The sequence below is a fragment of the Coturnix japonica genome, chromosome 4 (assembly GCF_054131305.1).
Source record: "Coturnix japonica strain WE chromosome 4, WE-NBRP24, whole genome shotgun sequence".
Classification (NCBI taxonomy): Eukaryota; Metazoa; Chordata; class Aves; order Galliformes; family Phasianidae; genus Coturnix; species Coturnix japonica.
In genome coordinates this window covers 81,869,232-81,885,511 of record NC_140666.1, presented here as the reverse complement: position 1 = coordinate 81,885,511, position 16,280 = coordinate 81,869,232, and the positions used below count along the sequence as shown (strand labels likewise).

Here is a 16,280-nt window from a genome sequence, read left to right as displayed (position 1 = left end):
TAGATTTCCATACCATTTAAAAATATGTCATTTAACATGTTGGTGCTTGCTTATGCATAAGAATCACAGAAACTGAAGGATCGGAAGAGACCTCTGGAAATCATCTAGTCCAGCCCCCTGCTACAGCAAAGTGTAGCAGGAAAGTGTCCAGGAGGGTTTTGAACATCTCCGTAGAAGGAGACTCCACAATCACTCTTGCACAGCCTGCTTCAGTGTTCTGTTATCCTCAAAGTTCTTCCACATGTTCCTCCAGAACTTGGTGTTCCAGTGTGCGACACTACTACACAGAGGAAGACTATACTGCAGCTACACTTTTCTTTTCTGAAAGAAACAGTTTTATGCATCTAGTCTACGTCTGCTTCTGACAGCTAATGAGTCAAAGAAGAGTTGTTCAGAGCTGTCTGATGTACTCTATAAAAGAAGTTTTCCAAAGAACTGAGCACACAGACCTCATCTCTGCCTGCACGCCTTTTACTTGCTAGAGCAAAATGACAAAGCGGCTGACATATTCAGTGACAAAAAGTACAGTGTCTCTATTTTCAGTGTCAGCCAGCAATCAGAACTATTCCTGTGGACATATATTTGCAATGTAGGCAGTTGTTCTTTCTTTTTGAGAGATCCAAGGAATACAAGTGCAATTCTGTATTTCATCTGCTCTATAAACCTTCTGTTGTGCTCTCCTTCTGAGATGTATCTTATCTCTTTCTCTTCAGTATGCAATAAGAGGCAGAAAAGCAACCTGTCGATTTCTCTCCTAAGAACATATAGCCGACCTCATGTTTCGCTCTCCAGATGTAGACATTACTATCTGCAAAATGTCACAATGCCTGGAAGAAATTAGTTCCTGTGCAAGGAGCAGCAGACTCATCTTTACCCTATAGAAGTCATAACAATGATCCACAGATGAAAGTACTTTAAAGAATTAGCTGGGGCATACCCTGTTTCTTTCATCAGAAGTAACAGTCTTCTATTCAACAAAATTGTGTGAAAATGCTGAATTCTGTTTCACTGCTGATTAAACAGTGACAATCATCCTTTGTGAAGGAAACACAACAAAAAGAACCATTTCCCATTAAGCGCATATATTTAAGAATAGTATTTCCAGACAAAGCTGAGCTCCTGTTGACAAAGTTACAAAATATGTCTGGATTTTATAAAATGGAGCCCATAATCTACTGAAGTGCAGAGGGGAACCTGATCCTGCATCAAAGTAATATCCTGCATCTCAAAGAAATTAACAGAAAATACAATCATTGCTTTCAGGGAGTAATTAATAATTTTTTATTTTTATTTATTTATTTATTTTTTCAAATAAAGGATTGTGTAAAGCTTAACAAAGCCAGGTATATAAGAAGTGATTTGATGTTTTTCTCCTACACCAGAAGCTGGCTATGAATACTAAGAATGGGAGCAGTAGGGCATCCCTTCCAGTTGTGTAGGTACCTCTCCCTTGTCATCAAAGCAACCACCAAGTGTCAGATTTCAGGTGTGATGCACTGAAGTATAGCTCTGTGACCCTGTTTCCAGATTGACAGTGATGTGATATTGATGTGATGCCATATCAAATGGTTTTTATACTGGTTTAAAGTATTTAAAGTCAGAATCTTTCCACTCAGAAGTCAATCTTTCTCTGGGGTACTGCAAAAATACTGCCACAGGAGAGACATAAAGATACTTAACTGTATCATAAACACACTTCTTCACCTAAGGATTCCCAGAGAACACTAAATTATACAACTTTACAAGATTTTCCTGTTTTGGCCCCTAAAGATCACAGAATCACAGAATGACCCAGGTTGGAGGGGACCTCAAGGATCATGAAGTTCCAACCCCCTGCCTGGCATGGCCACCAAACTTCCACAATTACTAGATCAGGTTGCCCAGGGCCCCACCCAACCTGGCCTTGAACACCTCCAAGGACGGGGCATCCACAACCTTCCTGGGCAGCCTGTTCCAGGACCTCACCTCTCTTGAGGCCTTCAAAAAGGAAACTTGCATTTCTATCAGAAGTTATACTTGCACAGTTCAGGATCTCCTTACTCACCAGTGGAGAAGAGCTGGCCCTTCTTTTTTTACCCACTGCAAGACGGAGAACAGTACAGGCATTTCCAGTTAAGAAAATAATATTTCAGAGGAATAATTACGTTGTGCAATATCACTTACATATCTAGTTTCTTTAATAACGATTTGCAATTCAGATCGCAAAATTTATTTGAAATAATCAACTGCCTTCCATCTGATCATGCAAATTATGAAAATAACACCATTTATTTGTAAGGTACTAAAATTTACTCATGCAATTCTGCATAGACAATTAAACAGAAGAAAGATCTTAGAGAGAATTGTGCTGGAGTTAGATTTTCAAGAGAAAAATACAATACAATGAAGTAATCTGGTACTTATATCTCCTGACAACATTTACTTTCCCAGACACTGGAAGAAGTAATCTCACTCTTTTGAGCCTGGGCATTTGCAGTTGCTGCAGGAGCTGACTGTAGCATTCTTTTTCACTTTCTCCACCTGCTGGCCATGCTGAAAAGCAGCACAGCACCTACGCAAAAGCATCTGACTTCAATGAATCACATCTAGGTACTTCCATAGGTTATTAATAAAGCCTTTCTGTTCTATTTTCTACTGTTAAAAGTAAGATCAGAACCAATGCACTCAAACAACACTGAAAGAAGGGACAAAAGGTCACTAAAGTTCTTCAAAGAGCAGAAAACGACCCTCACTGAAAGCATTTCCTATCTGCTGAGATTACAAATGCAAGAAAGAATAACTGCTGGACTAAACTGGACAAAAAGAGTCAACGTTAATGCTCAGAGCATTACCAGACCATTGCTAATAGGTGATGCGTACAGGTTTAATTGGGATATAAAGTCTCTGTAACAGCCTCTCAAAAGGTTTAATATAATAGGTGACAAAAAATAAAAGGACCACAATGATGAAACCTGTAATGTTATACAGTAAAACAGAGACAACAGCAGCAGTACCTGTCCTGTGCTTCACGATGGACCAAAGGCCAGTGAAGGTAGCTGCAGAGTCCTTGTGCAGTTTTGTAAGGAGCACAGGGTGGCTGGTTGGGAGGCTAATGCAGATGGATTCAGTGATCCCTGAATTATTAACACCCTTCTTTGCTGTTACAGAGATTTGGCATGACACTCATGCTGCAAAGGAGTTTGAAGTTATACTCACCTATTCAGAGTTGCTGAAAGCTGTTATAATGAAATTGGGAAGGGAAGAATGGAACTGGGTTAGGATTGCTAAAATGATTTAATCTGGCAGAATTTTAGCAGCACCCTGTTAGAAGCTACTTACAGAAGCAGTTATGAGACAGTAATTGGGCAGTGAAGCAGTTAAGTACATCTACCTGAAAAATATGAAGTGATAATAGGAAGGAACTACACAGACTCAGCAAGTACAAATAACAGCAGGCAATAGGAATGACAATTCTTAAAGCCCAGTCATGAAGCCATTGCTTCAGAAGAGGAAATACACCAAAACCCTAAAGGAAAATCTTAAGATGCTTCTCACAGATGCAGCATGATACATCAGTCAGCAAAGGTGATCATGAAAGGTACCTCTTGTAATGAGATGATGGCATTGTATTCTGGGAGAATATCCTAATAACTGCAATATTTGTGTGAAAATGCTGTTTCAGTCATACAAATTACCAGCAGTAACAAGACATAACCAAGCAGGTGTGAATGTCTGACAACAGCTGATGTTTACATACTTCAGTGAACCCCTGCCCTAATATCTGATGTAGCTGTCACTTGGCCCTTGTTTCAGACTTTATTCTTCATCATTTGAAATATTTGCCATTGCAAAGCTGATGATTGCTGACTCTTGCTTATTTTACATTGCTAGATTAGTTAAAATTCAGCTTAGAAAATCACATTTTTAAGATCACTGAAGTATTAATTATCATTTAAAACTCTGCATCTGAATAAACAAGCCCCAAGGCTTGGCACAGTTTTATTACAAAGCATACCTTCAGGCCTGTATTTGCTGTCAGACAAGCTGCAAGACTTCCTCTAAAGGCTTAAGGCTACCTAATAATTAATAACTGAAGAATAAACTGTGATTTCATAAACAGACAATGCAAATGATACAAACATGGAAAAATTAACTGGTTTAAAATGTGCCAGGGAAGACTTCTGAAGATACACACACGTATTCCATAAGGAAAAGTAATATCTTCTAATTTGCTAAGTTTCAGATGAAAACCTAAAATTCATCACTTTACTAAGGTATAAGAGAGGAACCAATCAGATTTTTTCCTATGCTGAATATTTATCTGTAGATTGTATGAGAATGTAACTCTTCTACAGATACATTTACAACATTTCCAGTTACCAGCATTCCTATGATTGCAATCTGTAATCTAACCCTTCTGTCTCTGTGTTGTGACTATCAACAACATCAACTGTTTTCACTCTATGAGAGGTTTCAAATAAAGCTAAATTTACTAATGGGTATTTGAGACAGATCTATATGTTGCTGAGTTTAGGATACAAAGTCTACCTAAAGAAAATAGTGTGCTATACAAATACGTTAATATGCTAGTTAGCATAGAAAAGCACAAACAAAAGACAGTTTTAAAACAGTAAGACTAGACTATTAGTATGTCTAACTTCAGTCAGCCAGGCGTGTATTTCATTCTCCCTTCATTGGAAAGAAAGAAATAAAAACAATCCTTTTCAGCTTCTGAACCCCAACTTAATGCAAATCCATCTGTCTTAAGGCCTGCACGGGTGAGTGAATTCTAATTCAGGAAATCACATTTTTAGTCAAACACGTTGTACCACAGCATGAAACATCAGGGAAGATGGCAATAACTGGAAAACAATTTGAAGTCTTGTATCTGGTTTTAACATGTGGAAACAATCTGCACCTGGAGGAGTCACCAAACATACTAGTAAATAAGCATCTTGAAGAGCTCTTTTTACTCTGCATGTAGCCAAGCAATAGCTAAGGCAACAACACTTGATTACATGCAAGTAACATACATAACTCCATGTCTTTTCTTAACTCACGCCCTTCATAAGCTGACCATTTTACTGTTACAACAGTAACTACACATCACCTTACTATGCTGTCCTGCTCCAGAGAGCTGTGCTTTAAATGCCTTATTCTATTACGCTTTCCCTTATTCCTACAACTTAACTACATACCCCTCAAAGTATAAAGTTTCTCTCTTTTAAAATGCTTATGCCCTGTAATCTTTGTAACAAAGCACTGATTAGCATTATAGACAAGATGTTGTATATGCCACTGCAGAGCCTTTGGGAAAGTCTCAGTCAGCCATGGCCCCTGTTAGAGGAAGGCAAGGGAGCTGTACAGTGCAGCACATTAGATAATATGACACATGATCTACTGCAATTATTAGGTTAGTTATCTTTTTCCAGGATCAGAAGAGAAATGTAAAAGGAGAGGAGGGGAACACGACACTTCAGAGAGTTCTTTGCAATCTGTTAGCTGAAAGGCAAGGGAGTAAACAAAGTCGCTTTGAAACTGTTCCAAAAACTTTTCCAGTTTCATCTTTCATTGCTCCTCAGCCTGGTTTTCAGTAGTTTCCTTCCTTTGTTTTTCAGACTCCTCGTGTAGTTACAGAATTCTCAGATGCATTACTCACTCAGCCCTAGATTTCTCTGTCTGTAATCAGTTCCTAGTTCTAGCCTTCACAATTTGACAGAAGCAACTTCATCAAATCAATAATCATTTTCAATCAGAATGAAAGAAAGAAGGGATGGTATGTTTTTAAGAAAAGCAAGCAAGATCCAGAAGTATATACATACTTTACTATAACCTTTCCATACCAATATTACAGGAATTAAAGTAGAGGAGAACTTGTAAACTAACTAGAAAAGTAAAATATATTGCAACGAGAAGAAAAACCTCCAAATTTTGCAGGGCCTCATGCACTAAGGAGTCCCAAAGTCAGTCAAATACAGTTATGTACACAAGCTTCAATGTAAGAGGCAGCATTTTCATCACCGTATATGTTTTTTCTTTTTAATAGTGTCAGACTGTCTTAGCTCCTCAGTCCCATGAGCATATGGACAAGATTCAGAAGGCAAAGAACAACCATCAGGATGATGAATGAAAAACCAACAGAGACGTGTTTTAAATGCTTCAGCTGAAAGGCATCGTTTTACTTCAGGCTTAGTTTTCCTTGATGGTTTCTCTTTTCTCCAGTCACGAATATGAACTCTCCCATCTAGAACTAAGATTAAAAACAAACATAAATTCAGCTGCTAATATACAGCCAAGGGAATTGTACTGGAAAAAATGCATGGTGACAGTCAGCAAATAACATATTTTCAACAAATGGATCACTCAGACAAAACTAAATGTACCATTTATACAGAAATAGAAAGTAATGCACAAGAAACTGAAGTAATATAGAGATAATCTAAAGAAAAATAATTTATTTCCCTGTGAGATATTTTACTATCACACTGAGGTATGGTTTTAGCATCTTCATAGAGGTAGTTTATAGAGGTGGGGTTTCTGTTTACTAAAATCAATTAAGATAATTTATACTAAAATGCTCAGAATCCAGACTGCAACTTAGACTGGGTGGAAGGGGGAAAATTGATGTCTGAAAAAAGCCAAGCCAAACAAAAAAAGGCCTATTTATTCCTTACCTTCAAATACTTGATGATTGTTCTTGAGCAATGTTTGCAGGCCTCCATATTCACTTTTCAGCCTCTTTAAAGTCTCCTTATTTAAATGTTCTGCTACTTCTTTCAAAGTAAGGCTCTCTGCAATAGATAATGGTGTAGCTATAAAAATGCATATGCCTAAAATCCTAGTAAACCTAACTTCTGCATAAATTAATGCTTATGAACAGAACCTATGAATTAACTAAAAGTACTATAGCAACTCTGTGCTCTCAACATCACAAAATATAAAATGAGTGTTTTCTATGTATATAGTCTGTAAAATGGCAGTTTTCATTCTACAGTGCTCAAGTCGGAATTTGTGTCCTCGCTTTTTTTTCCCTTCAGTAACATACCATCTGCATTTTGCTAAGCACTCTTTATGCCTATGTAGTAAAAAGAAAAGACAATGACTCAAAGGCTCTTCTGTAACAATAATATATAACAAACTACAGCGAGTAAATAATAAAATGGGCACAGGAAAATGGAGCTTAGTAAGAATTTATAAAACAAACCACAGCTTCTTTTCATTCTAAGGCTAAGATAACTAAAAATTGTTCATTATGCTGTAAACAAATGGCACTTCAAAGCACTTCTTAGAGAACTATAGCAAGTTATGTTACTATCCAAGAATGTATTTCAAATCCTTTCCATCTAGGTGCAAAGTTATGTTTTCAAACACAACAGCTCTGTTGTTTTTGTTGTTTTTTGTAAGTAATATAAGTATAGAGTAAAAGAAAAAGAAGTTTCAAAATACACTTACGCACTTTACTTGCACCCCAGGGTGCTATAAAACACCACAAAAAAAAAAAATCCATATACATAACTTTGCTATAATACTGTCATAAGGATAGAAAGCAGTAGATACAGTTGCTTTAAAACAGTTCTGGATCATCCAAAAGAGGCGGCAGTTACAATCTGGTAATAAAGAAGAAATAGTTTCCCCTTTATGAGGATTGGTGCTCCCTGATCATTCCAAAGGAGGTGATCTCCAAACAGAGATGCTTCCTTTGTGGCTGCCAGCCCTTAAATGAGGTTAGGGAGAGTGGACCCTGGTTCAGGCCATAACCTAACTGTTTCTACACACTGTGGTATTTCCTGAAGTCTATCTCACTTGCTAGATTTACAACCACAAATTCATCAGAAAATACACCCTCCACCAGCAGAAGCAAAAGGCAATGCAGCAATGTTAGAAAGACTATCTCACCTCCTTGATTCCAGGTATTCTCATTCCCACCATGAGTATTAGAACACGATTTTGCAGGGACTGCATTTAACAGCAAGTTTGCCACATTCAGAACAACACCATCTACAAAATCCCGAGGGAGGGCAGCACAATTTCTAGTTTGTTCTGCTTTTTCTCTGGGTTGAAATCCAGGCATCCAAATTCCACTAGCTGTCTCCATCACATTTTCAGGAAGTTCTGAGCTTGCTCCTTTGCACACATCAGAGTGACTGTTATGATTAAGTCCATCTTCTCTGTCATGTGCAACCACAGCACAGGACTGACGACTATGAATAAACTGCGTTATCTGCTCATCAATCAATGAACGTTCTGTAGGTGGATAGATCCTGTTTTTTCCAATAAGGCACACCTATCTTAGCAGAAATAGGTAAATCACTATTTATATTGTAGCAGTTATACAGTCTAGTCCCTGCATCACAGTGCTCACTAAACAACTTTGTCCTACACAGAAGAAACCCAGCAGCCAAACCATAATCCATTTTGCCACACAAGCACAGCCCGAAAATGTTTAAATAATCTGAACTATTATTTCAAAAATTAAAGCTCTCCACCTCTTTCTGCTCCAGTAGTTCAATTTGAAATTCCTAATAAGAAAACCTACGAAGCTAAGTGCAAGTAACCAGTATTAGCAGATGGAAAAATTAAAGCAGAAAGTTTAAGTGCTTTCCATCCTTTAGAGAAGCATACAATAAATAATCATAAACCGTTTTGTATTTAGGATTGTAATCTATCAGTCCAAAATTACCCTTTTTGTTGATGGAATTCTAAGGCAGTCTTCTTCCACATGAAAACCACATACACATCCCACTTCAGCAACAAAATCAAGATATTCTCTGTACTGAGTCTTCTTGCTTTGTCTTCGGCTGTATTTCCCGTGGAAATCAAAGAAGCAACATGGCAGCACAAAGTACCTACACGAATAGGAGGACCTACAAGAAGGACAATGGACAGCTACATTTAAAGTTATTTCCATAAACACACAAGTTTAAGAAATAACCCATCAGTTAAAAGCACTGATGTAAAGTTTTATGAAGAGACAGAGATTCGAGAAATTATATTTACATGACGCTGCTCCAGGATATTTATTGGTTATTATTTGCTATAGCAAATTACTGTGCCAACTTTGCAGGAATAAATCTCAAGGCATCAAGCTATTACTGAAGAACAATTCAAGGAAATGCAGGATCAACAGCAATTAATTTATTTTTAAATAAGATTCACATCTAAGAAATAAATACAGAATTCAATTTGAAATTCAAAAGCAGAATGCTACACTGAATAAAATAAATACAACTTCCACGTTTCTCCAAAGGAAAAGAGAAACATCTTGTAAAAAATAATCAATTGCCATCATAAGAAGCAAATCCTGCAAAAATAGCTGGTATGGTTGCAAAAGAAACAGTCTTCACACCAAGCATACATAGGCAATAACATTTCTGTTAAATTCCACTCCTCCTGCCTCCCCCACCCCTATCAAATACCTGGCAGCTATTACAGGTATCCACGGTGTTAATTCATCTGAATGGTTTCCAATAAGCCAGTCAGTATCTGGAAAGACATGGCTGTCACCTGGCACTATAGAAGACTCCTTCATTAAAACAACAACAACAAAAAAAAGAAGTAGGTTTTATTAAAAGGTTCTTTCATTCTACTTGTTAATAAAGCCTAAAAGCAGAAAAATACAGGGGAAATGAGAACCACAGAAGATAACAGTATTTTCTACAATTTGTACTTTTGCCAGGCAGTAATCTCTTATAGCTTCAAAAAGATGAATCTGGCAACAAGAACTCACAAAATATCAGTCAGGGAGCAGAATAAGAAGTCTGATGAAGAAATCTGGCATCCTAAATGTATGTAATCAGATATCATACATTACTTACAATTTCTTGCTACTTGTCACATTCATTTCTGCTACACGTATTTTCACAGTCCTACTCCATTTGCTATGTCATACAAACCTAGGTCAGAAATTAATCAGAACATAGCTTCCCTACTATCTTCTCTTTCACAGGCACTCCCTAAACTAAATCTTACTATACTGAATACCACATTTCATGAATAATAAAACCAATCCAGCCTAACACCTCTTGCATATGTTGCCATTGCATCCTTGTCCAAGCTGTGTTAGAACTACCTTATGATATATGCAGAATCAGAAGCAAATATAGGAATCAATAGTTAGGAAAGAAAATTTCACTGTTGATCTTTACAATAGCACTCTGCTTGTGGGATTTCAGCACACAAAACTAAGGAAGCATCACCTCTTGCCACCACACTACTGACTCAAGGAACAGCTGTTAGTATCAAAAATACCTTATTCTGACTCCCCAGCAATGAACAGGGACACCTACAGCACACTTGAGTGCTCAGAGCCCAGTCCAGCCTGACCTTGAATGTCTCCAAGGACAGTGCACCCACCACCTCTCTGGGCAGCCTGTGCCAGTGCCTCACCACCCTCACAAGGAGAAAGTTTTTTACAATATCCAATCTAAATTTTTCAATCTTTCAGTTTGAAACCATTTCCTCTTGTCCTGTTGCAACAGACTCTACTAAAAACCCTGTCCACTTTCTTCTTATAGCCTCCCTTCACATACCAAAAGGCTGCTCTCAGGTCTTCCCAGAGGCTTCACTTCTCAGACAGAACAGCCCCAGCTCTCTCAGCCTGCCCTCATAGGGAAGGTGTTCCAAAACTCAGATTGTTTTTGAGGTCTCTCTCTAGACACTTTCTAACATGTCCATATATCTCCTTTTCTGTTGAGTCTCTTTTGAGGTTCAGCACTTTTGTCCCAAACAGAACAGCGCAGTACAAGATCAGAGTGACACTCAGAGCAACTCTGTTATTAATTCATAAATAAACTACTCATGGCTTTCATATTTTATGAAGTACAGCACTGCAAGCAAAGCTGTTTGGTATCGTACTTCCAGTAAATCAAGGATTGTCTCATAATGTTAATGTCTGCACAAGTAATAGGAAATCACATCGCTCTTCTAAGCTGAAAAACAAGCAAACTGCAAATATGCAAGAACACGATGCAGCATTCCTCTATTGATCCTCCCTATAGCTACCTTTAGTACATATGGGTGACAATATACCAAGCCCACATAACACTTTAGATACTTGTCTATAATCCATTGTGTTTAATACTTTTTTATCAGCACGGTCTGAAGCAAAGAACAAGCAAATAATGTTACATACATTTGCATAATACCTCTAAATGAGTTTCTGGTCCATAAATGTTCCATATTTTTCTCCTCCTCACATCAATTCCTCGACCTACATGCTGAAATATTTGACCAACAAAGTATTATTTTTAAGTACTGTTTTTAGTAGAAATTATCAAACAAGACATCTAAATCTACATATTAACACTGACTTCTTCAGTCATATAACAAAATACAGATTCATTTCAGGCAGAAGTCTCTAGTCTACACAGTCCTTCCTGAAAGAACATCTATCCAACTACTGAACTGATTTATTGGACAAACATTTTCCTGTACTGATAGGAAGCTGATAGGAAAAGGAACAACTGGAAATTAAGGTAGGAACAAAAAAAAATCCATTAAGTAACTGTATTTGAAGTTCAAAATCCTGTGTAGAAGTAATATTTATTGCAAATTAAATACTAATGAGTCTCATGAAGACAGAATTTTTACAGTCAATAACATATTTGTCAATGAGGTAGAAAAAAGGAATCATCCACAGGGAAATACGGTATCTAGTATTAGACCGAATTCTTCTAGTCACACAAGACCAAAAAGTTTGTTTAATGAACACTTCCTCTGCTATTCTTACTAGGTTTTCCCAGAAGTTCTAGATGAAATTTTCTGAAAGTATAGAGCCATTGAGTTTTGCTGAATCTCAGAGAGCTTCTTTGCTACTTCTCTTTCAAAACATGTGCCCCAAGAATCTGAATTTTGCTGCTGCCAAAAAATCAACACTCCCAAAAACAAAGCTCAGTAATTAGGCCTTTTCAAAATAAGAAATCTCAGAGCTGCTTTTTAAGTACAAAAACACTTTCATGCTTTGATGAGTAGACTTCAGTTTTGATAAAATTAACTTCATAAAAAACATCTGCTCTAAAAGGTAATACAAGAGAGAATCTCTACCTTAAAATTACCATTTTCTTTTTGACAGGTTTACAACATTGTTAAATTATACCATTACTTTCCTTTTCTCCCTCCTTCCTTTTTTTCTTGCCTCAGAAAGATAAATAGCTTTTGGTACAACCCATTGCACTAAATAAAACAGCTAATTAATTAAAAGTTTCTAAAGCTTTGCTAAGACTTTTTCTTGTTACAAAAGTAACAAAGCCTTGTTCTAATAGCAAGAATTAATTGAATTTCAGCTACTTGAATGCCAAATTAAAGAAGAGCAAAACAAGAATACTGAATTATAAATATTTTTTTTAACTATTTTAAAATGCACTCTATTTACCCCTTCATTGCTAAGAATATGAACAAGTAGGCCATTTCCACATCCAAGATCTACAAACGACTGCTTCTTGGTCAATCCTTTTTCCTTTCTTTCTTCTTCCCAGAGAACCTAAGACAGGAAAAGAAAGCATTTTTGACTTACACTCACACATTTCCCTAGCAAAAAGTACCTAGTGAAAGGAGAATGCTGTGAGACAAAAGAGATGTCACAAGGCAGTCACTGTATTCACAGAGAAAACAACTTGAGGAAGAAAGAAGACAGCAAAAAAAAAAACTCTAGAACTGCTTATGGAGGGAAAGAGATTGTGTTTTAAAGTATCAAGCATTTTCTAAGTGCTAAGCAACCTCCACTCATTTCTGAGCATCTGGAAGTAGAAACTAATCAAAGAGCACAGAGGTAAAATAAGCTGATAAAACAAATGGCACAAGAGATTGACAACTGGAAGAAGGGGGGGGGGGGGGGGGGGGGGAAGCAAGCAAACTTCCAACAGTGTATCTTCATGTAATACTACGCAAGAGATTATATCCACTGTATAAAAGAAAGAACTGATGGCAACACTGAAAATAAAGACCAAAAATGTTCTTTGCAATCAACTGGCTATAAGCTGGTACTTGCAATTTCCCACCAACTAGGTAAGAAAATTCAATTCACTTCACAAGAGTCAGCTGCCACAAATTCTGAATCAGCTGAAGGGATATTTATTCTCATTTCCAACCCAAACTATCCCACAATTCTGTGATTATTAAGCAAAACAGCTCCTTACCAGCAAATAAGTGGCAATGGCAACATCCTCATAAACAAACTTCTCAGGATCTGTCACTTCAGGCCATACCTTCAGAGGAAAAATAAAATAAAATCATTTTAAATACTTCAAAAAGTTCTCAGTTAAAGAAGATGAATATCCAGATCTCTTTAACAGGATTCTGCATTTGACAAGTTTTACATTTTAACCTGTTTAAAATATGCACATAAAACAAACACAAACTGCAAGATTTTGTGATTCGCAGAAAATAATGGCATAAAAAGAAATTCTGCTATTGTTCAATCAGTAAAGTTTCCAAGAATTTTAAGGCTCTGAAGTAAAATGCTGTATCTGTTCATAAGAGTACGCATCATTTTGCTTATTCTAATTCTTATGGCAAGAATACTAATATTATTCCTATTAAATTCATCTTAGCATGACTTAGTATTTCCATCCACTGATCTGCCTCTAACTCCTTACATAAAGGCAAGCGTTACTTTATGGGAAATGTCTAACTCCACATAATATTTGGTGCAAATGTGGCTCAAAATTCTGCTTTTCCACTTTAGTTCTTCCAAATACTATGAAAATTATTATTTTTTCCTTCACATACACAGTAAGAGATGAAAAAACAACACAACAAACTATACTGCATACAATTCAAGTCAATTACTTAAAAAAAAAATAAGGACAGAAAGCATCATAAAGCTGAAAACAATAAAAAGTAGTGACAAGAAAGAATGAGGCCACCACTCTTGTCACCCAACTTACCTTTACCATCTCCTTGTATTTTTCTTTAAGGTCTTGATAAAGCTTGCTGTATTTTGCAATGGGAATGAGTGACAACGTACTTCTGAACTCGCTGCACTTTTGCTCCACAGACCACTTAGCCAGTTTGGACAAAAGTACATCTCCAAGCCATGATAGTTTGGGGTAGGTTATTCCATCTGAAAACCAATCTTCTGAAGATGGAGCTATAACAGATACAGACCTTAGAAAAAAAAATAAAACCTTTAATGAAGCAGTACTTCATCTCATACATCTCACGACCTCAAGAGGGAAAAAACATAATTAAGTGGAAAAAAATCAGAAGATTAAGTAAAGTAAAGGTATAAGAGTAGACTGAGGAATAAGGAAAAACATAATAAACAAACAAAAAGAAAATAAAACAGGGAAGTTACTGAATAATGGAGCAGTATTCCCTAGGTTCTGTTTGACATCTCATCGCTAATTTAAGCACTGTATGAGAAGCTGTGCTAAACTTACTACGATGACTAACAACTTGCATATGATGCACAACCTGATTTACCACAATAATCCAAACATTAACAAGTCATAGTGGGTAATTCACAAATACATCACTTCAGACATTTCATTACCTGATTTTTAAATTTAGTTATACTTCTTAAGTTATGCAGGCTGTCAGCAGAACAACCATTCCCTTAATGCCCAGGACCAAGCTGTAATAGTCTGCACATTTTAAGCTGGTTCCAAACAGCAGTTCCTAACTGTAACTAACAAGGTGATCCCTGCAATAATTCAGGATTTCCCTTCTCTCTCACTTGCAGCACTTACCATTCCTCATCTTTTATGTGTGTAAGTTGAATTTGATAAATATTGCACTTTTTAATTTGGTATTTTCCTTCACTGTTTTCCTCCAAAGGCAGAAAGGTCACAGATCCCCTGCAAACATCTGAAAATATATGTAAATAGTGATATGTTATTCCATGGTACAAACTACATCATTCAACACGAAAAATAAACTCATTTCCTTGCTATATTAACTGCAAACTATTGAGAACAATGCTTTATTGCTGCTTTGTCCTATCACACAGTAAATCTGGAGTTCTGGGATATACATTCCAAGTCAACAGAGACATAACCTCCTATAGAGGCTAAGGATGCCCTGTCCCTGGAGTTGTTCAAGGCCAGGTTGGACAGGGCCCTGGGCAGTCTAGTCTACTACTAAATGTAGAGGTTGGCAGCCCTGCCTGCAGCAGGAGGTGATACTTGAGGTCCCTTCCAATCCAAGCCATTCTAAGATCATATGTATCACTGCTACATTAGACAAACTATCAGTGCAGTGTTATCAAGTAACACTATCAGTAACAATTTTGTTTTCTACTGCCTGGAAGGTCTGTTTTTAGGTAAAGTTGTATGCATAACAACATATAAAGTTACATTCACACTACTGATCTTAATTGTATCTCTCACCTGTGGAATAAAATGCTTATACCCTATACAATTAACTCCTACGCAAGGAATAACAGAGAATGTCTTCTGAAGTGACTAATAAAACAAAGGAGATGGCAGCAAAACACAAATGGCACGACACAACCTGGTACTCATGTGCTACTAACCTTAACATCTTAATTTATTCTCTATTTTGTTCCTAGAGATGGACTCTAATGGAATTTATGCTGTGCCACATGACATACGAAATGTATCCATTGTTACTTTACACGGTAGTTGCAAAAGTGTTTTTTAACAGCAATATCACAGAGAATCACAGAATTGTAGAGGCTGGAAGAGAGTGCTAGAGATCACACAGTCCAACCCTGCCAATGTAGATCCCCAGGTTGCAAGGTAGGCAAGGAACATCTCCAGAGAAAGAGACTCCACAATCTCGCTGGACAGGCTGTTCCAGTGCTCTGACACCCTTATTATGATGATGTTCTCAATGCACATTTGCAAGGAACTTTCTACCCTTCAGTTTGTGGCCATTTCCCCTTGTCCTGTCACCACTCACTGCCGGTGCAGCCCCAGCACAGAACACAAACACCTGAACAAGTCACCTTGCACCACCAGCTCCTTCACAGTTGGGGTGGGATGCCCTGCAGACCGCACCCGGGGCAGCAGAGCCCTCAGCACAGCACGGAGCTCCCGACTTAGCCCGGCCGGGAGGAAAGGCAACAGATCCCCGCACACCTCCCTCCAGAGCCGGCCCAGCTCTGCAGCCCCCAACTCCTCGCAGCTCCCGAGCTGGAGAGACGCATCTCCGTCCTCCCCGAGCAGCACAGCACCCTCCGCCTCGATGACGGCTCCGCACAGCCTCCTGTTGGCCACATGCGGCTTCTCCAGCCACACACGCACCGCCGCCCAGAAGCCACGGGGCAGCACCGCTCCATCATCCCGCACCACCACCGTGCCCAGCAGCCCCATGGCCGGCAGGAGGAGGCGCACAGTCGC

The 16,280-nt window shown here is 37.9% G+C and overlaps 1 protein-coding gene across 4 annotated transcripts; it reads right to left on the bottom strand.

Annotated features, from left to right (window-relative positions):
- Window positions 1–2,155: 2,155 nt before the first annotated feature.
- On the bottom strand, window positions 2,156–16,278 carry TRMT44 (tRNA methyltransferase 44 homolog). 4 transcript variants are annotated; one of them, XM_015862692.3, is made up of 11 exons: window positions 15,887–16,278; window positions 14,667–14,784; window positions 13,863–14,082; window positions 13,113–13,181; window positions 12,350–12,457; window positions 11,124–11,195; window positions 9,396–9,502; window positions 8,660–8,843; window positions 7,876–8,263; window positions 6,654–6,770; window positions 2,156–6,229 (listed from the first exon to the last, which is right to left on the bottom strand). In XM_015862692.3, exons 1-11 carry the CDS (start codon window positions 16,251–16,253, stop codon window positions 5,997–5,999), a joined length of 1,983 nt encoding a protein of 660 aa, XP_015718178.1. In that variant the 5' UTR covers window positions 16,254–16,278; the 3' UTR covers window positions 2,156–5,996. The 4 variants fall into 4 exon arrangements, with proteins under 4 accessions (XP_015718178.1, XP_085403576.1, XP_085403577.1 ...); XM_085547450.1 differs by having other exon boundaries at window positions 16,020–16,278; XM_085547451.1 differs by having other exon boundaries at window positions 16,185–16,278.
- Between the last annotated feature and the right edge of the window lie 2 nt (window positions 16,279–16,280).